The sequence below is a fragment of the Neodiprion virginianus genome, chromosome 2 (assembly GCF_021901495.1).
Source record: "Neodiprion virginianus isolate iyNeoVirg1 chromosome 2, iyNeoVirg1.1, whole genome shotgun sequence".
Classification (NCBI taxonomy): Eukaryota; Metazoa; Arthropoda; class Insecta; order Hymenoptera; family Diprionidae; genus Neodiprion; species Neodiprion virginianus.
This window is the reverse complement of record NC_060878.1, coordinates 38,796,406-38,824,401: the sequence shown is the minus strand read 5'-3', so window position 1 is coordinate 38,824,401 and position 27,996 is coordinate 38,796,406. Positions and strand designations below refer to the sequence as shown.

Sequence of the window (27,996 nt, the reverse complement as noted above, 5' to 3'; positions counted from 1 at the left end):
CATAGTATTGAATAACACAATGATTATATTTTTATTTAAAATTAATTTAAGAAGTACATTTATATACATAAAAAATTTAGGACTGTTACAATGAAGGTAAGTAATAATGGATATTACTTCGTGCATATGCAATATTAATAATATAGATTTGTGTAACTTATCATCTATTCTCATGATACCTATTTTATTACCCCTAATTTGTATCAATTTATTATGAATGATACCGGAATGTCAAAAGTTTATTTGTTTGAACCAAACTTGATCATTAACTTGCTGGCAAACTTACAACTTGGCATTGAACAAAATCAACAACGCCTCGAATATGATTGTTCGAAACACGAAACTTTCCAATCGTCATTTAAATTCATAGGCCCAAAGATGGATACCATAGCTTAATCAACTCGTGATAAAGTATATATGTATACACTTTTTAAATCACATTTTAGTACGCAAGTTTTCAGATTTTGTACAGCAATGATTGCCGTGAATATTATAGTTACGCGACAACATTGAGTAAAATATTTTAAATGGTTTCGCACTAAACTAAATGAATTAATCGAATAATCGATTCTAAATTATAAATAATTAAATATCATCTATATCTAATTTATCACCTAAAATATAGTATAGAGCAGTTTTACACCTAATCAATATTACATTTAAATAGACGTGCTTATGATTTTAAAACTTAATCATGCATTATGTTCATAGTACGTAAATTATACACAGAGTAGGCTGGGCTCACACTTACAATATACAACGAGTAATTTTTATTCATTTTTCTTTTATCAGTAATTTTTGGGCAACATGTAACGGACACTTGAGATTCGTGTGATAAAACATTATCTATAGTTTAATAATATATAGATATACAATATGCATATAGTTTATATGTTTGTATCACGGAGTAGTAAGAAGGAGACACACTCAAGCAGCGCTCGGCTCAAAAGTTGGTCCAGTTTTTGGGACAACGTAAGAGGGAATTGTCAGAGTGCAATTTAACGTATAGCGCTCGCCCCCCTTCCCCTTATGGATCTTACGATTCGCAGTTTGCCACCTTTATCTCGGATTTAATGTCAGTTGAGGTTGGAAAAGCAATTATTCGGTTTTCACTGGTTTATCACTCACTTCAAATGCGTATTTTACGAATTTACGAAGTATGTTTATAGCATGGAGGTTTATAATTTGCGATCGCCGCCATTCTTTTTTATTACATTTTATAACGAAAATTTCACCTTTTTCCGCAAGAGACGCTTATATCACATTCAGACAATTCTTCTTACGTTTCCTCAAAACTGGGGACAAGTTTTATCGCTGAGTCTTATCTACTTCCTACTACCGTGTGGTTTGTATATAGAATATTCTTTTAATTGTTTGTCAAGTTGTGTGTCTTGTACATATTTGTATATGTATATCTACTTAAATTCGTTTAATAATAAATTTTATATATTTTCCTTATCTTCGTAAAATGCACGACACAAAAATAAATGCTTGTACTTAAATTACATTTTCTTCCATCCTCATACTCTCACTTAACTTTAGTTCCACTAACTTTTTACAAAATATCACAAAAATCGCACCAGCCTTTGTTTGTAGCAGAAAACCAAATTAGCTAAAGAATCATCCCTACAAAATTATTCTCCTACTTCAACCGTCTCTTCTATCAATTTTAAATTGTATTATGCTTGTTACGCAAAAACTATTTCTCTAAACTCTATACATAATACATCAAATAATGCGATAAAAACTTTAGTGTTATTTTTGTATATATACTTTAAGCAAGCGAATGCTGTACAAGGATAGAAAAAAAATTAAATTGTTCATTCTTCTCGAATAAAGCACATTTGATAAGCGCCAGTGACCAGCACAACGCATTTAAGAAAATCCCAGCAACGATTGCAAAGGAAAAAAAATTAATCTAACATTACTGTCTTTTATAAATTTATGCATGTTCTTCGCAGACTGAACTTATGCATACATTTATTTCTTATATTATTTCATAACTACAATAATTCGATATTCAAGAATACAAACATCAAAAGACTGGGGTTTTATCTGTATACATCCCGTCCACAGTTGTTACTAAAATTGTGTTTCTATAATCAGTGTATAACGTGGTGAAAATTTATTCGATCATATTGAACTCCATTATTGGTCCATGAATTTGAATTATTTCTAAGCGAAGTTATATTTCAAAAAACGTTCGTTGTCTGCTAGCAAGACACTAATTCAACATTTTTTATCCGAATAAAAATATTGATTCGTTTTTATAGAATACTTTTCGAGCAATTGGAAAGTCATCAAACTATGGCGGTTTAATTTTGTTATTGATCAATATGGACTGCAAGTAACTTTTTCAAGATCAAAGAACATCACTATAGAATAATTTTCTACGCCAATTTTTAATACTTAAGATAATAATTACAAATGATTCCATCATTTCCACGCAAGTTACGACTAATAATGAAACGAATCAAATAGGATTAACGAAACATTGCGATAAGTACCATAGTCACTTGATTTTTTCACGCTCTCAGCCGTCTCAGAATATCTTTCAACCGCAAGTTCTGTTATGGTATGCAACTCCCAACTCTGCCGTGAATAAATTGTTCTACCTAATAGGACATTCATACATATTCATTGCGTATGCATGTAACTGCATCAAGCAGAAAATCTCATATTACCACAAAATAGTACACTTCTCAACAACATAACAAATATTTATTCATACCTAGGCTATCTAACACCGTGCAATCGAACGAATCCGTAGCTCAGCCACGTTCTCCTATCAACTTTAGAGACAAGCTACCAAAACGCTTGTCTTATGATTTACTTCATGCACGTACTTTCATCTAGGTTTCCTTTAATATTTCAATAACTTAAAGTTTCACATTGAAACAGCCGATACCTTTGATAAACCCTGCATTCCGCCCAAGGAACGATTCATCGTTACTTGTACATTTGCATGAAGATACTTTGACGGATTTGAAGACAAGGCAATAGCGTACCATGGCTCGGTAACGAACCCGGTATTATTCAGTTATTCATAACTCCTTGGTTTGTGTCGATACCGGTTTCACTTAGCTTCATCCTGCTCCATTGGTTCTTCGGAGACCTCGCGGGAATGTTCTGGTGTAGTCCTGTACAAAATGAGAAGAAAATAATGTAGTAATTGATACTTCGATTACTGCTACGTATTCTCAATTAAGAGTGCAATGTTAACTATCTTATTAAGATGGCTTATATACCTACGTGAGATTGGTCGGCTGCTGCATAGAAAGAGAGGCCATTGCGGAAACTGTGTCGGTTTCGTCACGCTCTTTTTGACTTGACTCAATCACACTCATCCCCACCGTGTGTGCGGCCAATTTGACACACGGCCAATGCGACATCTATGATCGTACATGAAAAAAGAAAGATATTGCTAACATCATCCAATACATTAGACGTAAAGATATTGTAATCTTTAATCAACTGAACGCACTTGAATTGCTATGGTCTTTTGCAATGTGTCAATAGCGTTTTGGCACGGCGCTCGTGTCAATTCCTCTTCACGAAGCGGCGTCGGTTCATCACCAAGTAGGGCTCTGACGCATTCCTGTGCAGAGTCGCATATAGCAGCTAAATCATAGCCTCCCTCGAGAGCCAGTACAACTTTTCCATCAGCTAAGGTTAGCAGTTCTTGCGTCATTCTTCCAAAGCACGCAGGGCTAACTTTGTACCCTCCTAAGGGTGCGGCATGACCTATAGCTGCGTCAAAACCCGCCGAGACAATGACTATATCAGGATCAAAGTCCTTGGCAATAGGCATTACAACAGTACGAAACGCAGCCAAGTACTCGGCATCCCCCATCGGTGGGTTTAAGCCACCAGACCAGGCTATGTTGACATTGCAGCCAAGTCCTTCACCTACACCGCATTCTGTGGGACCTCCTGTTCCTGGGAAGAAATTACCCTCATCGTGTCTATGAATAGACATGTACAAAACACGAGGGTCATCGTAGAACATTTGCTGGGTTCCGTTTCCGTGGTGAACATCCTTGAAAACGTAGAAAGAATAGGGTTCAAAATAGAGTTGGACAAATTCTTGATTCTAAATAATTAACGTAAAGTTTGTCCAACACATTAAATAATGAAGCAACGAACATATTTTACAGGATAACTATAGCTGGAAGAACTCGTTTTATCTAGGCAGCTTGAACAATACACTTATCAATCTGATTAATGCCTCTTTTCCATTCATCCCCTTGATTGAGTGATATAACCATTGGTAATTGAGTACTAGAAGATCCTTACCCAATCTAAGATCAATATTTTCCGCGTGTCAAGCTTTTGTTGTAGTAATCTCGTCGCGATGGCTACGGAATTGAAGAAGCAGAATCCCATAGCCTGATTTGTCTCAGCGTGATGACCAGGTGGTCTGACAACTGCGAAACCATTCTTAATATCGCCCATTGCAGTTTTAAATGCTAAGTCCACAACACATCCGACAGCCATACGTGCCGCTGGAGCTGTGTGAAATTCATTCCACGTTGTGTCTGAATCAACTCCTACACCGCCGCATGGAAGTCGGACAAAACTCTTAATTGGTAATTGAGAGAGCTTCGACATATCGAGTTTCTGCCTATTCAGCGGATTTGTACCTTTAAAAGACAAGAAAATTGTCGTCAATATTGGATCGAATAAGTAAACGGATAATTTTGACAAAATATCGTATACCTCATATTGCGAATGTAAAGTATAGTAAAAACGTACCAAATAAAAGCGCATGCGCTTCACTGTGGCAAGTTTGTATTTCCTCAAGGGTGGCCTTGCGCGATCGAACGCGATCGCAACGTTGTAACAATGCTGTTTCTGAAAGTCTAGCCCATACACTTTGCAATCGTCCACCGTGCTCAGGATGACCCCTGACTGTTTCGCCGCAAACACAAGCGTGCTTCAGCATCAGCGGGTCGTAGGCAAGACCTGTAGTCGGCCGATGTGGTGATCCCCGAGCAAAGACATCTCCCCCAGCACCCTGAGGCCCTTCACGCAACCCAATTTTCACGTTATTAATCGAAATCACTCCTTGAATGTGTGACAAACACTGTCTGCCGTATACTCTTGCTAAAGGTAGTGACACTTCTTCCATCTAGATCTAATGTCATGCAAATACTTCATTTTACGGGGAGGGGAAAAAATACGACGGTGTAGCGAAAAAGAAAATTATCATATCGTCTTAAATTTCTCTCCCAAATAATATCACTTGTAAATGATTATTTCCTTCCTTCGGCAATATACATACCTAAATGCACCAACGGACTAGAAAGCGCTCTTGACAAGGGCCTCGCTGAGTGTGAGGATCGGCTTCCCGCATAAGCCGGAGATTCATTAACTTGAAGAGTATGGCGCATCATTAAGTCTCGTTGCTGTTGTAAAAACTGTTCTCTTTCCCTTTGCTGTTTCGAAATTTCACTTTCCTCTGACAAATCTTTCTTGCCAGTTAGATCTATAACTTCGGATTCCTCACTCTCCGGTGCTTCGTCAAGCTGGTTCGATTGACCTCTGGATCCAACTCGGGTTAGGACGGTTTGACGAATCTGCTGTTTTAAAAAAATATGAGCTTGTTGTTGGTCATGAAGTTGTTTCTCCGCAAGGTACTCTTCATAGTGATTTGGTGGTGCTATTATTCCACCTTGAAGCATCGGATGCCCAAGTGGCAAGGGAGCCGATTGAGTCCTACCTATTTGTTAAGAAAAAAATTATTCGTTAGAAATCGTATCAATGTCAAGAACATACCCTGTTTCAGAAAAAATTCTTACATGCGCAAAATCAGAGAAAATTTCATACATGAATTATATATAAAGAATAATAAAAGAAGAGAAAAAAAAAACGTTAAATCAGATGGTTGCATAAGTTGAGAAAATCCATTCACTTTGTGATGTCTCAACTGTATAGGTAAAAAGGGTGCACCCAATGTTTCTCTGGTCTTCACAGCTTTGAAAGCATATCGAAAAAATATCAAAGGTATGCTTCCTACATTTTCTGAAACAAGGTAGGGGGAATAAAATTGTACAAACAAAAGGAAAACATACTACCTAAAGGCCGGTGACCAGCCTTATGCAGTCTTGCGTGTGCTACTTGAGTATCTGTTATAGGTGCTCCGTGATAAACCTGATGTTGACGATTTTGTTCATGATTTTGTATCTGCTTGTGAATATACGTGGGTTCACCTTCGATTACGGTCAACGATGGATAGAAGGGCAAGGTACCAGGCAACATCTGTCCAGTCAATGGCATACCAAGACGAGCAGTGAACGCTGCCCGTACTTCCGCTTCTGAGACTGGTGCCAATTTTGTCGCACTCTAAATGAATCGATATAATTAACTAATGTCAGGAGAGAGATTCCGCTACGCCAATTTCATTATCCAGAGGTTTCCTCTCCTGTTCGATCTACTGTAATCATTTTGCACCCTCTTCGTACACGTCGCATACTACATGCCAAATCAAACCTTCGGTGACTCGATGATATTACAGGTTTAATCATGCATTAATATATACGAATGAATAAAAAAAATATGGTTGGAAAATGCGAAGCGTAACTTACTGCTGAGCTGGATGGAACATGAGGTCTGCCCAATGATATGTTAGGCATGGACGGTGAACTGAATAAGGAAAGGTCCGATAAACTTCCCTGTTGACTACTACTTGTCAACGGACCACCGTAAGCTGGGTTTTCGCCCTCCTAAGAAGAATACATTTATGAATAAAGCTTATTCTTCCGTTGCGAAATTACCCGTAACATTTGAAAATTATTATGTATACAGAGAAAATAAGTCTATCCTGATATAACGTACATAACAATAAATACAAGTCACTTTATTTGAAGATTTCTATTTTTGACGCAACGCGTTATCTTGATCAAGAGCAAAAAGCCGATTAGATACCAGACTAATTAAGTACTTGGCCGGAAAAAAAACGAATATATAAATACCAATATCCTTATCTTGATTCATTTGATACCTGGGCCGGGATACGTTGGAATTAAAGATATAACATATTTTCAAATAAACTGTCTAAGAATTTGCTAAGAATACCACTACATGATGCATATTCACGTACAAATTGCCATACGGCCACGTCGGCAGAAAAAATGACGAATCCATGATTATTGGAAAAAAGAATTTTAGCTCATATGTATAAAACTCAGCACACTTCAATATGAATATGAATTTTTGAATACTTGAAGCTTTTAACTAATGATGTACGTACCTCTTGTATTGGAGTATTGCTGCCTGCGGTAGGACTTGCCTGCGAGTTGTTTACTGTCGGTGGTGAATTAGGCCCGGATTCAGGATTGCTACCAGAATCTAAAAGATAAAGACTCATTTACTTAATGCCTTCAATTACCCGAAGTTATACTAATAATATCTCATTGTGATTATAGTATATGTATGATTCAAGTATCGACGATGATTTTACTCCATCACTTAATATTAAGTGGATGATATAGTCAATGAGAATTTATACAGATTTATTTCAAATACTTGATATAAGATCATTCGTTGTTTCCGTAAATGATACCGGGCAAATTGACTCAAATGTATATATATATACCTTGAACTTAAGCTGTAGTTCAACAATTATTCACAGTTGATTTTGGAGGTGTGAAATCGTGTATGATCTTTGATGCGTAACGGAAAAAAAAAAGAATGAATAAATGTGTATAACAATTTTTATCCTCACTTTGAAATTAAACTTGAAAAACTGTAAATCTACCAATTGTTAATTTTTTCTGTTTGCTTTTTTTCATGCGGTTACTAGACACTAACAAAATCATGACAACATCCAATTAATCGAAAACGAATGCAACAAAATTAATAAAACATATTAATAATATTCTTAGTCAGGGTAATTATAACTATGAATATTATATCGTATCATTACAATGAGTCACTTAATTCTGTACACACCACGTGTACATTTAGTATACACACTCATTGTAATAGCGGTAATATCACCGCACCGCACCTGAAATTTCCATAAAAATAACGAAATGCAGATGATAGAATAAAAAAAAAAAAAAAAAAATTATTAAAAAATCCTTTCGGCGAAAATTTGTGTACAGGAATAATTTGACGGTAGAATTAAGATTAGATGGCATAACGTAACTACAATAGTAAGATTATGAAAAAAAAAGTTACCACTCCGTTTGCGTGGTTCTGCCAAAGCAATTTATCAACCTTGCGAGAGGAAGAGAAGAGAAATACGTAAACTTTCTTGACGCTTGACGGAGCATCTTAATATAGCTATTACGCCATATAATTGTGCAATGTTTGTGTGCCAATAAAAGGAATTAATGATACGGCAGTTTTGTGAAAAAGTATACGTACATGATCGTGCATGATACGGGAGGTTTCTTTTCGCGAATATATCTCTTCGATACGTCAAAACTTTGACTGAAACTTGAACTGAAAATTTTCTAACGAGGATGAACAGGACAATAAATAACGAGGCTCGATATTTTTCACCGTTTGTTCTGTGTATTCTTCTACCGTATACGACTTTTCGACACGCGGCTAGAAGTTCGTGTTTGATGCCGAATAATACTTCTTAGGTTTATTATTCTACTATCGAGGAAAAAGAGATGCAGGATCTTATGAAATTACTTTTCTTCGTGGAGAATATTACGGACAAGCGAATGTGCGAAATGATATTATTCCTCTCCTCCGATATTATCAACTTTTTCCCAGACAGTAGCCGTAGACAAGGGTGTCAAACGTACTTGCTAAGAGGGATTTCCGCTTGAGATGGGACAGGAGGCGATCCTTACGCCGGGTCAGCGGTGAATTTCTTGGCGCAGCCATGTTCCTTTCCATGACACGTTGCTTAAGTCGCAGCTTGAGCAGGTTTGGCTCCGAGGCTGGCGAGGGCCAAGCCAATCAATCAGCCAGGGTTAGTCATCATACCATAACGATTTACATTACTAAACTGTCTAACAACCACGCTCATTCGACAAACTAAATTTTTTCTCAAATAACATCAATTAAAGAAAATCAATCGCATTCTATGTGACTTCGTACACGTAGTTATGTACAACAGCTGCACATAGCCATGTCCGTATGCAAGGTGTGCTTCGTTAAATATTGACAAATACCTCAAATTTTCAACCAAAGATTAACAAAATATTATATTTCAGTATTCGTACAAAGTGTGTGACAAGCGTGAATTATATTCAACAAACATTATGAAAGCTTGAACGAAAGATATGTAGGCAACACCGTCAAGGTATACATAAGAATCTTGTATCAAATGTATACTCAAAATGTTTTTCCGAAGCACGAATTTAAACGCAACGTATGAAAATGCTCAGTTTAAACAAATTTACTCCAATCGCAAGTGATCAAATATAAAGGGATTAATTTTTTCTGTCTTCCGATTATCGTTTGGTATATTTATTTATCGTTTGTATAGATAAATATAGATTTTGCCTGTAACATCTCTACGTAATCCGGACAGACACTGTTACTCGTTAATGTAGTATTACAGATAAATAATACAATTAACGAATTTGTTATCATGAATTGTCAAGCGGTGTAACATACAGCATGGCTATGTGTAAGGGATTTAGAACTCTAGTATAAGAAAATAATCAAATAATAAATATTACAGCACAAAGTCACAAGCAAACTCAAAACAAACATACTTTTATTGGAAATAAAAAATAAAAAAAAAAAACAAACCAACAACATAAGTAAAATAACATCAAGGACGACGATCAAGGCTGTGTACACAGTGATTTTTATTGTCATAACTCAAGAGACAAAGACCAATGCTTTAAATAAAACTGACGTTGTATTTATTTTTGCAAATGTTCCAATTTCATATTCGTACAGGAGCCGATAAAAGGATTCCAATGGTGAATATATAAATTTTGACAATACGAATCCATGCTTTAGTAGGCACTCTCTACTAATCCACAGATAATATAATAATACCTTAACAGTTGACGTAATTAAGACCTACCTGTTTTCCGTAACGGGAAATCATCGCCAAATTTCTCTTGCAACATTTGCGGCATTCTGTAGGGATGCGAAGCGTTTGTAGTGCTCGACGATTCCGATTGGGGCTGCAACCTTTTCCAAAACAATGAAACAATCATTCGACAGTGTTCGAGAATTCTTTCGGTTGAAAGAAAAAAGAAATGAGAAGAACAAATTCTGGTGTAAATTACTAAAAATGAATTGCTGAATAATTGAGAAAAGAAAAAAAGAATTTTTTTTTTGTACAAAAATAAGAATTTTGCAAGAGACGGTAGAAAGGATCGTTCAAAACTATTTTCATACATCGTATTACACATGTGGTAACGAGGACTTCGCGTACAACGAGCTGACAACGCGATTTCGTTGTCAAAGAGGAAATCCGTGGAAGCGGACGATCTCTATACATACATCGCTTTTATTTCTGCATTCTATTTTCGAATAAACCAATGCGGGCAGTCTGCCAGACGTTAACCTCTTTTGTGGGGGTTCCGGATGGCATAGCCTCGGCAATATTAAACCCGGTTGGAATAAGAGTCTAAAAATGATAAAAATATGCCCCGCGAACCCGCAACTCCTACGACTCGCAGCTTTGAGCGATGCGATGCGATGCAGTCTGCCCTTTTTTCGCTTAATTAATAACGATACCGTTTCGTCGTAGAAAAGAACGTCAAAGATTTGCCGCGGAAAATGAAAATCCTTTTCTTTTTTATCTCTTTAACTTTATTGAAGTTAACGAATCTGAGGTTCAGAGGAAGAGATTTCAAAGCCGAAGACAAAAGTTGTGTCGTAACGGTACCTACTTATGGATGTAATATATTCAAAATTGCAGTCTACCGCCTAGACATATTTTCGTACATATTACACACACACACACGCGGTTGTATGCTTTTAAATATTAAAAAACATCTGTCAATCAATCGCAGATGCGACTATACGCCGTGCCGATGAACACGTAGGCCAGCATCGGTCACACACTTGACCATAACTAAACTGGTCAAATTACATATTCCATACACCCGATGATTCCTCGCCTATAATAACCTCAGGTACACGCATGCATAACCGATAAGTTCTACCATATATATATAACTATAAGCGCAATATAAAATATTCAGCAAAGTATGCCAAATAAATGGTCGGAAGAGATATCGATACACGGTATTCCACGAATGAAAGAGCTTCGAAACGGTGAACCTCCGGTTCTTTCGATTTCCGCGTAATCGGCGTACGCGTGCGGTTCAAAAATAGAATTTCGAGAGAAAAAAAGGAGAGAATAAAAAATATATACGGAGAGAAAGAGAGAGAGAGTGGGATCCAACCGAAACGACTTCTATGTACGCGATTTGTCGCGTTATCATCATCCACATTTCTGTTGGATGTTAAACGCGTGTCGCCGTCTTCGTCGTCTTACTCACCAGCTTCTGTATCCGGGTGTGCCTGGAACTGCGCCATTTGCAGCGGCTGCAGCTTCTCTTTGTTTCTTGTTCACGATGAAACTCTGTAAGTGAGGAAAAAATGAAAACTGCAGTTTGGAATGCGGTGGCTCCGTACGCACGTTATATATATACACATATATACATATATAACTACACAGCAGGAAATTCCTATCAAAATTCTTCGTTTCGTACACCCATATATACATATTTTATACATATTTACAAGCTCTGTGCTCCGTTTTCATTTTTATTTTTTTTTATTTTTTTTTTTATTTTTACATCAGTGTTTTCCTTCCCTCCGCGGAATGTATGTTATAATCGGTGAAATAATTGATGGAGGAAAAAAGCGAAGAATTTTTCTTTCACCTTATCCGCATAGAATTCGAAGACATCGTTGAATATCACCTTCCGAATTGAACGGTAAACGGTACACTCAATTCCCACCGCAACTTTTTGCACAATAATGTAAAGTATATGTATAAAAAAATAACATGGCATGTTTACCTGCAGCCGCTGCTTGACCTCAGTCGACGCTATGGCGCTATGGTCATGCTTGTCCTTTTTCCTCAGAGCTTCCAGCCTCTCCTTTTCCCTCTTCTCCCGTTGCTCCTCGAGCTGTTTTTGCTGCTCCCAAAGCTGTACGAGGAAAAAAAAAAACCACAGAAAATTGAAACCATTCTTATTGCACATTTTTCCATTCCTCGTCAAATGTGTCGCGAGGTGTGTAATCAATTGTATTGGTATAAAAACAGAGATCACATTTCATTAAAAATAACGCGAAAATAAAAGGAAAAGATAATCAATAACACATATACGTATCATGAGATACCAGTTGTGCGATTGTGGAAAAAGTGTAATTATCGTTGTCGTATATATTTTTATATATATACATATACATATACACGCGTTATCGACGAATCATTAAAATCATCGTACATGCGATGTCGTCATGAGCAGGTCTATAATTAGCACATCTACCGTTTAAACCTGCCATGCAGGAGTAAGAGGCAACAGCTCGGTATAGCAGCTACAGCGAGACACAGCTGTTTAACACACCGACATCGGATCGACTGGTAATTTTCCATCAAGGCATTATGTATGAGCAATACGTATTTACGTATATTACACGTAGGTGGATATGTATGATAATATAATAAGAGAGATTCGACAGGCCGTTCTAGTCAACGCACGCGTTTTTATATCTTACGGCGTGTGTATGGGGCATTCCATGAAATCGCGATAAGGATTTTACGCCGATGTCTCGGATTGGTTTTATAATTTTTTTTTTTGTTATAAAAGTACGTGACGAGAAAACGCAACCACAAAGTTTTTGGACCCTGCGTATCTGAAGTATGATTTAAAAAAATGGAGAAACAACAATCTCACCTTCTATAATCTGGCAAAAAAAAGAAAAACAGAAAAATCTTGTAAAATATAACAAACTTTTTCACACCTATTAGAATATGGAGGATTTCATAACTCCGAAAGATGAATAAGAAAATGGAATAAAAGATAAATAAATGTTATTGTTATTGGATTGCATTTTTGACATAAGGATGAACATTGAAGCTTTTTATAATATCTCTCTAAATGTTCGTTCTTATGTCGAAAATGCAATCCGACAATAATAATTTTTATACATTTTTTGTTAATTTTTCCTCTCGTGCTAAGAAATCTCCATCTTCTAACATGTGTCAAAAATATTGTTACATTTCATAAGATTTGTTTCAGATTTTACAACGTCAGCTTTTTTTGCTCCAGTTTTTAAATTCTCCTTCAGATACGCTGGTTTAAAAAATTCTTTAAAAAAAATTGGTAGATTCCGTATTTCGTCGCGTACGTATGTACATTCGTACAAAAAATCACAGAGCCAATCTGAGACATCCGCGTAGAATCTTGATCGGGATGTCATTGAATGCCCCATATGCAAACGTATAACGTATATCTGCAGTGGTGTAAGTTTCCTTAATTAATAATTAGCCAAAACATCGTCCTACGTACATAAATTTTCTTACACGCGCGTGTGTTTTACACATACACATACATACATACATGCATGCAAAGATATATATATATATATATATATAGTCTGCAGTATCACGATGCTCGGCGTCACATAATAATAAAACTGGTTGGTATATTAGTCAGCAGAGTCTCCCTTCCTCTATCCGGTTTCTTCACTCACTTTTCGCGGTAAATTTACTCCGAATTACTCATCGTGACGGAAAATTCTCACAACAACCCGTGTGGTCAGGCCTGTAAAAGTGAGGCCGGTGTGTTTTCGATGCAAGAAAGTTATATTACGACATTTTTAAACCGTCAACGTTGCAAAGGTTGGTGTTAGCACAGCCTGCCAAATTCCCCGGCACGAATCATTAGCATTGCAAATCGAGCGAGCATATCTCTCACCGTTACGATTTCTAATTGAGCGTGGAAAATAAAACAACCTGGCATATATTATAATATTACATGTACCGTGTGTATGTATGTATTACATACAGATATATATATATTATACACATACATTGCGTAGAAATATAGTAACGAAGACGGCTTATACACGGAATATTTGAAATCTTCCTATCGGCTCATTTTTTGTCTCCTCTCAGTATACGTGATAATATACATCAGGGCGTTTAAATGATTTCTATTCTTTCAATCTTCGCAACAAGTTCAAAAGTTTCATTCGGGTATCTTAATATTTAACATCAAGAGGCTACGCGTCGCACTTTTCTATTTTTCATAAGAACGACACGGGAAAAAATGGTTTTTCTTCCTTCTAATATTTACAACTAGTCTGTGAGTTTCCTGTACGTCGCATCGTTATCTATTTCTAAAAATCAGAAGGAACAAAAACCATTTATCCCGTGTTATCCTTACGGCGAGTAGAAAAGTGCGACGTGCAGCCTCTTAAATGTTAATATTAAAAGCTCAAATTTTTACACCCCTATTTTTATACCTAAATGAAACTTTCGAACCTGTTTCCAACATACACGCCAGCATACATCCACGTAGGTCCAATATCATATCAATCAAACGTGCAGAATGTCCTCCGTAGTTGTCCGCGTAATCATCCCGCGAATGTAACAAGGTGGCCCTGTACGTACACAGATACAATAAATATACGTATACGTTATAAATATATACATACACGTATAAGTCATAGATTGTCGATCGGCAGAATTGCGCGCGTTTTGCCTCCGGGCAATTCTCAACGAGTCAATGGCCCCCTCTGCCATGCAACGAGAGAGAGCGAGAGAGAGAGAGAGAGAGAGACCCTCTTCTATAAATACGGTGAAAGTTTATACATACTTCCATACACGCTGCTTGCTTATAGGGTCGAATTCTTCTCTGTGTTCGAGCAAATCGCAAATTTGCGACCACACACACACACACACACACGGTATCCATGCACACGTGTCGGAGATACGCAATCAATACATACATGAATACATACGATTATATTACAATATCTCCTTGACTTCTCGTTCTATTTTCTATTTTTTCTCAATTTTACACCCGTACCTCTAGGCTATATTTATATTGTAATATAGATAGTAATTCATTTCACGGTGAGAATGTTACATAGAATTTATGACTAATGAATTCACGAGCATTCAACACATGCGTACACTTATATATATATATATAATATACTTTCGCGGAGTGTTCGCCAATTTTGAGTCTCGCGGCGCGTTGAAATTGGCCGAATTCATGTGAGTTTGGTGGTGGTGGTGGTGGTGGGGGGGGATACACGCGTAATATACAGAGCTGCGTTATATATTTATGTAGGTTACGGGTACAGAAATAGATCGCGTATGGTTATAATAATAAAGTAGGGTTTAACCGTTGATTACCGAGCGACAGGGGAAAACGAAAGAGCCACGCGTGCTTCCCGTGTTTTGTGTGATTTGCTGATTCCCCGACCGTCCGTAGGTCGAACTGAAATAACAATTATTACTCGGCCGTCCGGAGAGTTATTGGTTCGCACGTTTTCCCAGCTCGCAGCTAAATATATCTTGCCAAATTCGCAAAGACCGCGCTCTACGACTCAAATATGCCTGATACACGACGTTGTGCGCGAAAAGACAGATGTCGCGAAATTGTAACGCGTGTTAATTCTAGCATTAATATGCGAAAATACAGACTGGCGAAAAATATTATCAATTAATTAGAATGCCGAAAATCGCAAGGATTTAATTTATACCATGCGCTTTCCGATACCTGTAATACGTATAATAATACGTGAAATAATCATTTTTTCACTAACATTATACGACGCGCACACGTCTTGCGATAGAATAATGTGTATATGACGCACGATTTGAACTTGTAAATAATCGTGCACGTATATGCATGTAGGTGTATAACTAAGGTGCGTACGAATGCATATATGTATGGGTATACAACCTGTAAGTGTGTAATAATGACCGAGCCAGCTATCGCGTAATTGTGGAACGTAATTTTGAAATTGATTACACCGCGTTGAGTTGGCAAACGCAAATATGCAAACACGACTCGTACCAGATACTCAATCAAAGTTGCAGCACTCGAGTCTGCAGCTTGCTTCAGCAAATCGCGGATGCATCCTGCAAAATTACATACGGCCAATTTTAACCGCGATTTCACTCAAGACCGACCAACGACGGCTACACCGTGATGACTGTACACCGAATTGAATATTGCGTAAGATTAATAAAAGTCTATAATAAGGTCTCAAAGCCGAGGGTATCGACGTAATTTCAATAGTGTGAGAGAACGTGTGAAAAAAAATAAAAGAAAAAAAACCATGCTGTCGTAGAAGTTTTATTATATTTTTATATGAAAATTGGTGTGTAATTTTTTTTTTTCTTTGCTTTTGTTTTCGCACACATCAGTGTAATCGCGACGAAGCCGCGAACAACGGTGTTAAACGTATACGGTATATACTGATACGAACACCTGTGGAGGTCGAAGTCCGATACGGAAGTATAACGATAATGATAATGATAATGACAACAACAATAATAATAATAATAATGAAAAAATCATAGGTAAGGCGTTTCGAACGAAACACCGGACGGTAAAATCGTTTGTTTATTCAGTTGAGCACGCGAATATTGAACCGTGGCAGAGCGCGAATAACTGATGGATAAAGATAAGATAAGATCGACCTCAGCCCTCAGGTTAAAGTCGTGACCGACTTTCGGAGTAATAAGATTTACCGAAGGTAACGTTACAACGGATATTAAAGCGAACTCTGCACGCGGGGTAAAAGAACAAGAAAAAGGAAAAGGAAAAGCACCACCTGCATATAATACGTATAGAGATGCATCAAGACTTGAAGCGGATGAGCGATGCGAATTGAGGCGTAACGTTGCAATGTCGGCGCGTACGAAAATAAATTTGATATTACAATGGAAGCTAGCTTTTGCCAAGAGAATTATACATAAATTACCGCATTATCAATCGCATCCCGCTGACTGTGTAGTGTACATAATATGGATGTCCGCCAATTTGTCAGTGGCTAACTCATTATAACCACCGGTTCCATTTTCTGATTCGTCTACACGTATTTATATATATATATACATATACAATTTTGGCGAAAATGTTTCCCAAATAGAATTCCCCGACTTCTCTGATTTTTAACGTAAAAAATTCATAATTCCCTGATGTTTTCCCACAAAACTTGGGTAAAAACACACACACACACACACACACATATTATTGCTTCGTTTCACACGATTAATTAGAAATCGAACGATACCATTTCCGAAAGTTAGCTTTACTGGATATACGAAGCGTGGCTGACGTTTGAAAACAATTTGTAAAAAAAAAGTACGTTTTTCCCTGTGCTCCGTTATAATTCCCTTACGTTTCCCGATGGATGAAATTCCCTGACCATTTGTTCCCGGTTTCTCCGGTCCGTCGCCACCCTGATACGTATTGAATAATACACTGATTAGAATGCCGGGAAATACGGCATCGGACACACGGTTAGATTATATTTTCACGAACGACGTCAGTGCACGGTATCTTAACCGATCTTATCAAGTGTTTGGATAAATTGAATAACAAGCCGAACGATAATCTGCAAATATGTCTAATATAATCTCTTTTCCGTCTACAGTTATCCTAATTATACATGGACCAAAATTTCACAAACTTTTCCTTACACCCTTTTCCACAATTCCGTGTATCAATTCGACCTCCCTCCTTTACCTCTCTCACACTCTCTCCCCCTCTCTCTCCCTCTCTCTCTCTCTCTCTATAACTTCGACACATCGAATAAAATCGCGTTTTTGCGATGACGTAACGCCGCACCCTTTGACGTCAAGCGTTTCCGGTTACGTGCGACACGCGCCTGCGGTTTCCGTCAGCTATTGACACGTCTGACTGATTAAGATTGCGAGGCGAAAAAAGAGGTAACGCACGTGTCTCTCCTACATTCGCCGTACAGACGCGTACAACGGGGCATGGCTGACTCTCTTCTGATATCCCTCGACTAAATACGAACCTAACGACAAGCGGTATAGGTATAAGGATATAGATTATAAGAGTCGCGGTCACCGCATTGATTTTAATGGCAGGCGAGGAAGGCTCCTCGAGAATTTTAACCATCCGTCTGTCGCTGCGCTCCACGAACTACACCCGCCATTTTACAACGAATTTTCGTTAAATTATAACAAAGATAAATATTCAATCATATACAATATACATATATGTATTACATTATACGTCACGTGAAAGAATGAGTTTCTTGACCCGTCTCTTTTTATAAGCATATACAGCGATTCGTCTCGGAATGAAATCCCCGACGAATGTCATATTTAAAGAATATCGAGCATTATACGTGTAAATATAAGTATAAATACACGTATGGACGACGACGAGAACGCGACGCTTAGGTTGGGTTAGATTTTTGTAAACTTGCGGTCGATGTCTAATTCCCCGTTCCATCGACGAAGGAATTAATAATAGACCATAGGCTTTTTTAAATCGAGACCCGAGGCCCGGAAGACTAATGACCGATGATGGATACGTATATGTGCATGTGTGAGTGAGTATGGAGAGGATATAAAGAGAGAGAAGAAGAAGAAGAAGAGTTGCCGGTGTTTCGCGTTTTATTATACGCCCAGGGCGGTGGTTTTATACCAACACACACGTTTCGCCATAGATCGAATAGGTTCAAAGTCTCGCGGGCTGCATGGTCTATAAATACTTGATGTTCGAGTAAAAGCATACCGGTTGACCGCGATTCGCTAACTTCCGCTACGGGGGTCAGACGTGCCCGGAATCAAAAACTGCAGGATCTCAACATTTCGGCACCGAATTTTTTCCAATAATTATCGCCACCCAATTCCCGTTCTCTTTGAACGATGAGTTTTGTGTAAAAATGATGAAAACACGAGCTAGCTTTCCGCTCTTAAGAAAATCAATAATTTGGTTTAACAATTACGTTATATCGTAGCCGAAATGTTATTTGCGAATTATAATTCACGTGTCAAAAAAAAGTGGAAAAAATTTACTCAAATTGTTGTAGAATAATCAAACGTGAAGTTTAACCAGCATCGTTACTCATCTCATTCCGAAATAGTCCTATTTTTGATTATGTCGCTGCAGACGAGTTTTCCTTGTTTATTCACGTAGTTTTTTCACATCAGAAAAATTTATCACCGTACAATATGTTTAGTAATTATGAATTACGAGTTAACAATAACTCTGATTTATGAATTTATTGACAATAAAACTTGAAAAACAAAATCTTGTCGATCGGATACAGGCGTGGAAGAAAAATAATCGTGCGACACAATTATTCACGCTCGAAACTCAATAACGATGGAAAAAGTGACGCAAGTGTCTATTTCTTGAAAAAAAAAATTTGACAAAAAGTGACTAATCGTAAGAAATATGACCGACCACGACTATGAAGCCACTTAACAAAGTCAACTTGAACTTACGATCGAGGCAATTAGCTACACTTGCGGTATTCGTTAAAAAAAAGTTTCAAGAGTCGTTATTTACGCTGCAGCGTATTGTAGAATCTATAAATCGTTCGTAGGCACGCCAAAGTCTCCGTACAGCGTAGGTTTGCGTTAGATGCGGGTAGAGAAAAGACGAGAAGAAAATCCAGAGAAATCTATGAATCCGCGACTTCTCCCCGGGCAGAATCCCAACGAGAACCAAAGAACGACGTGACACAAAAGAACCGTACGACAAAAGCGAGATACCAAAGCGATGTTATTTTTAGATTGGTAAATAAAAAAGTTAACAAGTCTTCAAAGGTCGCTCGTTGACTCATTCTTTGCGAGTGTGGTAATAATAATATTATTTCACGACAAAAATCGTTCACTGCCTCAGATTCGCAATTTCTTACTTCTCATTTCTTATAATAAATAACCGACGATGTTCGTATTATCAATATTATTATTATTATCATACAAATTCGCGGATCTACGTGTATTGTACGGTACGTGAAATTCTTGTAAAATGTTGCAATTTGCCTCGTACGCGTTAATTGTAAACTTGTTAACAACGACTGTAAATTCGTACTTTTTTCTTACCCTAAGTTGGTGCATTTGCTGCTCGTGGAGTTGGGCCAGCTGACGTTCCTGAGCGTGATACTGTTGCCGTAGGATCTGCTGCTGGAGCTGATGATGCTGCTGTAGCTGGAAAAAAACCCAGACACCTCAAGGGCAAGTTCGAACAATTACAACTGCAGTTTGACGCGGATTGAAAACGTGACAATCGATCTGCGTTTAACCGCGATTGATTGAAAATAGCGAGAAGAGTTGAGTTGCCTTTTCTTTTTTTTTATATATACATCTCGCAACTCCAAGTAAGACGCCAGTGGGATAAAAATACGGCCAATAGTTTTTATCTCATTGCGAGTAAATTTGGCAAAATTGTCTTCACCTCAGATCAATTTTAAACGATCTATGATAGGTGTAACGTAGTCGTTAGAAGTAGATCATTATTGTATTATCAAACAGACGATTATATCATTCTCGATTCAATAATCGAAAATTTATAAAAAAATTGATTTCAACAGTTGTATAGTGAGACGTGCCATGCAACGAGTATCAAGAAGCTCTTCCTACGGACGCGTGTCAACTAGAAGAAGAGGACATTTATATACTGACTGAACGCTGTCGCTGCACTCGCAATATCACGTATAACGTTTAGTGCACGTGGTGGCTTGCAGGCCACGGGATGTGTCCAATTGGTAAAATCATTTTTTTACCCACGTGGATCAGGGACTGGATTCGCCCACACACTTCCCTTGCTGGAAGGAAAATATGCAGGAGGGAATCGCATAGAGTTTAGAACCCGACTATGTACGAAAGCGGACAAAAATATATATTATTAAAAAGTCAAGAGTCTAGAACTTTTATTACTTCAAATTTCAGCCGAATTCTTTCTGTACTTCAATTTTTATGACCTACTTGCGGCAGTTTTATTTTATATAAAAGACGACAAGTGGATACGTCTAACCGTGATATGAAGGAAAGAAAATTTTATATGATATTATTTGTGCATAATGATTCGACAAATAAATTACGAGAAATCCTCGTGTCGTATCGTCCGCTACGAGAATATATATAACGTTTAAGATAATATCATATATTCACATGTACGCGAAGTTACGGTAATTCGAATTCCGAGCAAGACCAGAACTTCCTTCGCCAACTAGAGAATAATTTCCTTGAATTCTAACTCACAACTATTGTTGAGTCGACAACGTTAGTTCGGAAAAAAATACAATTTAGTATAAATCAGCAGCGTAATAACGTGCTCGTTTTTATCCTTCCTCCGTTTCATTGGCTGAGTATTTTGTTACAACAAATTTTTTTCTACTATCTTTTATAATGCAAATTCAGCAAAATATACGACCGGTAAAAGAGTAAAAAACTATTCAAGATGTCGTTTGCATGAATAATTGTAAACAGCGTACGTCTTAGGTGGACATGTAATAATAGCTCGAATTCCGAGGAATGGATTTCCTTTCGTCAAGATAAAACTCGGTCGATCCACCCACATGACGATGAAGACGGGAATAGTTGGACGATTTGCGATCGTCATCTATAGCTTATAGTTACACTTGTAGTGAGTAAAATACAAAAAATATATATATATATTTGTACAACACAGTACAATTCATGGAAAATAGGAAAGTACACCGTCGATGTGTGAATTCTATAAATATCCGTCGTGACGAATCGCCAGCGGGTTAAACAGACGTTCTATATATATATATATATATATATATAAGATATATATATATATATATTATACTGTGTAAAGAATGCGATTTCATCGATCGAGTATCAGTTGGATACGGCAAAAAAAAAATGTATGCACGTAGATAATCTAATAATAAGACTGCATAAAACGTGCAAAAGTTATTGCAGAAGTGAAGTGACGCGGAGCCTTGACAACAGCGGCCATGACTCGCATCGTTTTTTTTGTCAATTCGTACAGCGAACAATTGTGTCGCGTATACAATGCGTTGTCTGCAGGCACGTATTGCACGGTTTGAAAATGTCAAAAAATTGGCAAATCACGTAGAGAATAATAAAATAACCCGCGAAATAATTCAATACCCAATATTGTTAACCCCTCTGCTCGCGGTTAATTTATCGCGAGACGTAAATGAGAAAATATGTTTCGTAGGAAATTCCGTATGGTGGTAATTGTGACACATGATTTCGCGGTGTTGAAATCGTTTATTTCCGCCTGAATCGCGCCACAGTCTCAAAAACTGTCATAACCTGTCGTTTGTACGAAAATTTTTGTTAACGAAAAACGCGAAATTTGAGGAATAAAAAGTAAGAAAAAAAAATTAAGACAAAGTAAAATTTCTTCGCGGTTACCGCGAATCGGCGTTAAATAAAAAAAAATATAAATAAATAAATAAGACCGATTTTTATTCACGCGTAAACCGCGTAATCCGGCTTGTCGCTAACGAGATGAATATTTCGGATTACCCAAAACCGCAAACGGTTTTCGCCCAGCTTCACCCTGTAAATCCAGAATCCGTTGGCTCCTGCGGGAATAGCTGGCGTGGTTTTTTAACCAGAGCAACACTGCTGGCGGTTGGATTGGGCGGCTACTTTTTTCTCGCGAAAAAAATCAATTTCGCCGATAACGGAAGGCGGTTTTTCTACGCGTTGAGAAGATACTTTCCCCACGATTCGACCGCGGCTGACGACGCGTCGAAAGAAACCATAACGAGCCCCCTTATGAAAAATCACTCCAGGTGAAAGAAAGAAAAAAAAAAAAAGTAAAAAGTATCACGCGTGACGAGGCTGAAGCTGGCAGCCAGAATCAGCAGCCAAACGATCTAAGCATTCGTTCGAAATCGAGATAGCGAAGATAGAAAATGAAAATTTTGTGAAATACCTCGGACCCCGAATACTTTTACAAAATTACGAGGGTAAAACGGAACCGCATTTTTCTATTTCCAAAAAATGACGCACGTTTGCCTGCTGAATCTGGCTCGTGCTGGATTCAACTTCGTTCTTGCTTGACGGTCGATTGAGTTTGAAGAAAAAAAAAAAAAGAAACAAACAAAGGTAACAAATAAATAAAATTCGCCTCCCCTGATCGATCAGCACCTCGTACAACGGAGTCGAGGTCTGCCCGGTCTGTCTCGGAAATCGAAAAACCGGAGTCCGAGCATCCTGCGGTCACTTTTTGTGCGCCAAGTGTTTGGCCAGATACTGCGAGGTGCGTCGAACGAAATCGCCACCTTGTCCGATGTGCAGAGCCCCCTTGAGTTCCGTAACCCTCGCCTCGGATGCGGTAAAAAAAAAAAATCATCCCCGTTCATCCCTCGTCATTACATATTAATTTCACCCTGCGACTTTAATCGGTTTTTACAACACCGGCCCTGATATAGGCAACGTGAGTTTCGTTAACCCTTCGTTTTCCAACGCATAAGAATTCGTCTACAGCTATTTTGTAACCACTTGAAAGCGAAAAAAAAAAAAACAACAACAACACAAACACCTCCCCGACCATTTGGGTACTTGTTTCGAGGTTTCTGTCCGATATTCCAACAATTGGATTGAGAAAATATTTAGTAAATAAATGTTTGATTTTTTTTTTTTTTATCATGTACGTATGTACCTACCTACGATATTTATAACAATTAAACACAATCGAGTATAATTTTAAATGTCTGTAATTTAAGGTTTTGTCAACTACTGTCTAACCTTGCAGGCGGGCATCGAAGGTCGGGAACTTCCGGTCTTTACGGAATTAGACGTCGCCGGTTTAATCGGGGATTGGGTTCAAGATTACGACGAACGGCATCGTAACGCGGATCGGGATGATAATCCGGTGGACGCGGATTATAGGAACGGACGCGATGCGGAATCCCGAAACTTTTCCCGGGAATTCGCGAGCTGGTGGGATGGACATTTTTCCTACAGAAATTTCATCCTATGGATATTCGTGGTTCTCGCATTGATCGCGGCAAAGTTTCAGGTTATATTTTTTTATTTCCACGCACGATAAAAAAAAAAAAAAAAAAAAAAAAAACCATACACCGATAAAGCGCGGAAAAGAAAAAATTATTTTCAACTCCACTGTGTTTCTTAAATTTCATTTTTTATTTTCACCTCGTCACGATTTATATTCCCTGACGTGCGTGTCTGCATACTTCAAGCGTATTGCTTCGAATTCACAGAAATCATTTACTTTCTCGATGAAATTAGAATAAAAAAAAAAAAAAAAATACCCAACGATCAATCTGTTCCAGGTACTTCCTTGGGGCGAATGGATCGTATACGGATCTACGTTGGACTTTGTAATGGCATTGGCCATAATGCCGGCAATTTACATTTGGTGTATGTATCGAGTGCGAGCCTGGACGATAAGATACGAATGAATCCGTATAAACCTCTCACGGTCATCAGGCGCAATATATATAACATTGTACATTATATATACGTATAATACGCTTTGAAACGTAGAGTTTCTTTTTATCGTTATTTTTATTTATTTTATTTATTTCCTCACGCACGTTTTTTGTACCACGTTACGACTCGTCAAAGCTATCTTCTCTTTATTCACTCTTTGTACATCTTATTTTTACCTCCTTCAAGAATCAAGATTTTAATCCTATGGATATTTGATTAGACTGTTTATTCGCTCGATTATAATAAGACGTGCGTAAAAATAAATTACATCGAAATTTTATAGCATTGAATTTAATTATACCTAAAATAACGTTGCTACCATACGTATACGAGGACAACGCGACGCGACCATAATGTGTACGACATTACGCGTCATGTTATACATAAATATGCGGACACTCGACGTTGCGAAACTTGCAAGAGCGTCGTATTATTCACTATGTGTGTATAAACATTTTTAGATACCGTATAAATATTCGATATGTAAATTTAACGACGCTTCGTTGTTATAATCATCGACGAGGGACAGGAAAAATTTATAGATAGGTAAAAACATGTATAATTAAAAAAGCAAAGAGACGAGAAGGGAATATTTGTTTTGAAAACCGACATCGAGCCGATTCGTTAAACAAGTCTGTATAATAAAAATTGCGAAACTGCCAGTGATAATATCTCTAGAATATATAGTTATTTATATCGTACAATGCCGCGAGCACGTGCGGCCAACGATTGCAAAATCCGCGGACGTGTCTAAAGTTTGCGAAATTTCTTGATTACCTTCTAAAAACGCCTCGTTATTAAACAGGTATAATTTAGACATAACGGTATCAACTCTCGCGTAACGTAAAAACGTACAGCACGTCGTGCAAAAAATGAAATAAAAAAATTAAGATATTGCAAGAAAGAAAAAAACCCTGTAAATTTACTTCCGGAAATTGAAAAGCATAACGGATAAAACCCGAAAAATAATCATTGACGAGTACCTGTCGTAAAAGATTATTGGAAAGGGTGACGCGAACGATTCGTAGAAAATTGATCATTTTCCATAAGTATTTTTGTTTTTTCTCAGGAGGAATCCGGTATATTATTTATATATTATAAGATTCGTATTTACATACGTGTTATATTCGTACGCGCAAAGATGAGAATTCTCTGTTCAAGTAAACATCGCACGCATTACGGACGAGAATTTGTTTGTAATCGTTATTTCGCGCGTCAATACTGCCCGGGCAAATTTGTGTCCGACCTAAACAGTGGCTAAAAAACTGTGCATCAATTATTCGGCAAACACGCGAATAAGCGATAAGAATTTATTTATATAATATATAAATGTATCCTGTTTCCATGCAACACGTGTGTGTGTGTGTATAAAATACACATATTTTATATATATATACATATATATATATATATATATATATATATATATATATCCAGAGCTATATTATAATTCAGGGTCAGATTAGTACGGAAATAACCGGCGAGCTGACACGCAGCAGCTTATCGAACGATGCTGGTACGCATTATCGAAATTCTTTATATAACTATAAAACTGGTAATAACAACGAAACGGAGTAAATTCCACGCGGTCAATTATAATTAAATACTACGTCTCGAGTATTTCATTCCGATGCACAATATTCGTATAATTTGATTGAGAGTCGTAATCAGCTGCAGCTTGTTTCGATAAGATACGAGAAAATATGCACGCGTACGATTGTCGCGCGTTACATGCACGTAACACAGGCAGACGGATAGAACGGACGTTTGTATGAATAGCGAAATATCGTTAGACGACAAACGGATGTAAGAATTAAAGGATAGACGTAGTACGTACGTGCGGTGGTAAAAAAAAAATAAGAAGAACACGTCCCCAATTAGCACCGTTCGACTTGCGATTCGCTTTTGCAAGGTAATAAGAGAAAAATGAGAATGGAAAATGGGAAGAAAATAATAAAAAAAATTATTTAAAAAAACACACGCAACAAATAAATAAATCGTCGTTTCTACGCACGGTATGTTCTACAGATATCAGGCGTACAAAAAAATATTCGGCTCTTCTCTGACGCAGGGAATCCGCGCTCTGCGATAACAATGAAGTTTAGAAATAGCCGTATGCACGGTACGTCGTATTATACGTATATCGATACGTATAACCGGCAACGAAGAAACGGTGAAGAGAAGATGAGGATGGAAAAAAAATTTTACAACGCGAAGAAACGGTAGAAACAAAAATTTCCGTCTTTTTACTTTTTTTTTTTTACGTCACGTTGTTTCTTTTCACAGGTTGTACGGGTACATGTACGCGTGAATAAAGAAGAAAAACCAAATAAATAAATAAATAATAACGGCAGAGTTGAACTTGCAGGCTGTGCTTCGACGATTTGGTAAAAGAATATTTTTTTTTTTTTCTAACAAACCCCGACGAGAATGATAATTATTTTTAACCGTGTTATCCGTTTGCGTTCGTGCGTGTTCATTTGTTTCAACCTTGCGATTCACTGAAACATTATTTATTTTCATACGACATTTTATCGCGTACGAATACGCGGTTAAAAACACTTTAACGGGCACGAAATGCTAAGATATTTAATTTACAACTTTTCAACGCATCGTTGATTGTATTTCGTGTAATTATTTGACCTCGCGCATGCAAATATACCCGACACACGATGCGAATACATACTAAGTAGACTGGTATGGTATATGTAACACACGTGTCGATATTCGTAGCAATAGGTGAACGATAAGTTCTATATATAGACACGGCCACGGAATTCATTCCATTATTGAGGTCACTCTGTAAGCGATAAGATAAGAAATAGTCGGACCTCGGGTGTATGTAAAAATTTCTACATACGTTCGCGTCGCTTCGCCTCGAATTTACAATCTTTAACACACGTTTAGAAAATATTCACGCACGAGTTTAAGATACGGATGTATTAACGTTGAGTGACGTCACGTACAAAATTGATCGTGCGTCGTGTATCGATTCTAAAGATAAAACTTGGAAAAGGAAATTGAAAATATATGCTGCTCGTTTCTATCCGTTTGTATTCTAACGGTTATCGATGAAGGAAGAAGAACGAAAGAAATAAATTTTTTTGTTTTTTTTTTTCTCTTTTGAGATTCGTTATACCTACAATCGTATAAATGTTCACTCAGTCGTTGCCTCGTCGTGCCGACTAAACTCTGCCTTCAAAACGCGCACGCGAAACTAATCGGCATTCGAAACGAGGACGTGCGAGCGAGTTGTGAAAAAAGAGTGAATAAGGAGAAAAAGAAGAAAAAAAAAAACATAAACTTCCAATTGTGCCGATTGGCGCGATGGAAAACTTACATTAAACATATATGTATTATAATGTTAATATATGTAATATAATCGTAGTTTTGCAACAGGCGTTATTATAATACACACGCACACCGTACAATAATGAATTCCGCGAATGGAAATGACAACTTCTCATCGATTGAATTATATCCACAGCTGCGAATAAAAGGGGAAATCAAGAGAACGAAGAAAAAAATAAAAAGAGAGAGATTAAAAGCGGTGCGACGATTGAGAATTTCCTTACGTAAGATAATAACATTATTGACTCACACACGGACCGTGTATTTTGGTGTTTCAG

At 37.4% G+C, this 27,996-nt stretch overlaps 1 protein-coding gene across 14 annotated transcripts in view; it reads right to left on the bottom strand.

Moving 5' to 3' along the window:
- Positions 1-7: 7 nt before the first annotated feature.
- The window catches only part of LOC124298213 (histone deacetylase 4), a 106,479-nt gene continuing 78,490 nt past the window's right edge, over positions 8-27,996 (bottom strand). For 9 of the 14 annotated variants that reach the window (XM_046749913.1, XM_046749916.1, XM_046749919.1 and 6 more), the window contains 14 exons: positions 20,006-20,110; positions 11,964-12,095; positions 11,439-11,521; positions 10,007-10,116; positions 8,766-8,903; positions 7,253-7,350; positions 6,588-6,725; positions 6,075-6,345; positions 5,285-5,722; positions 4,756-5,025; positions 4,297-4,643; positions 3,485-4,039; positions 3,253-3,392; positions 8-3,140 (listed from right to left, as the gene is read on the bottom strand). In XM_046749913.1, coding sequence (XP_046605869.1) covers positions 3,077-3,140; positions 3,253-3,392; positions 3,485-4,039; positions 4,297-4,643; positions 4,756-5,025; positions 5,285-5,722; positions 6,075-6,345; positions 6,588-6,725; positions 7,253-7,350; positions 8,766-8,903; positions 10,007-10,116; positions 11,439-11,521; positions 11,964-12,095; positions 20,006-20,110 — 2,889 coding nt within the window. In that variant the 3' untranslated portion in view covers positions 8-3,076. Of the gene's footprint in view, positions 3,141-3,248; positions 3,393-3,484; positions 4,040-4,296; positions 4,644-4,755; positions 5,026-5,284; positions 5,723-6,074; positions 6,346-6,587; positions 6,726-7,252; positions 7,351-8,765; positions 8,904-10,006; positions 10,117-11,438; positions 11,522-11,963; positions 12,096-20,005; positions 20,111-27,996 lie in introns of all 14 variants that reach the window. The other 5 variants (XM_046749921.1, XM_046749915.1, XM_046749918.1 and 2 more) reach the window with 5 other exon arrangements.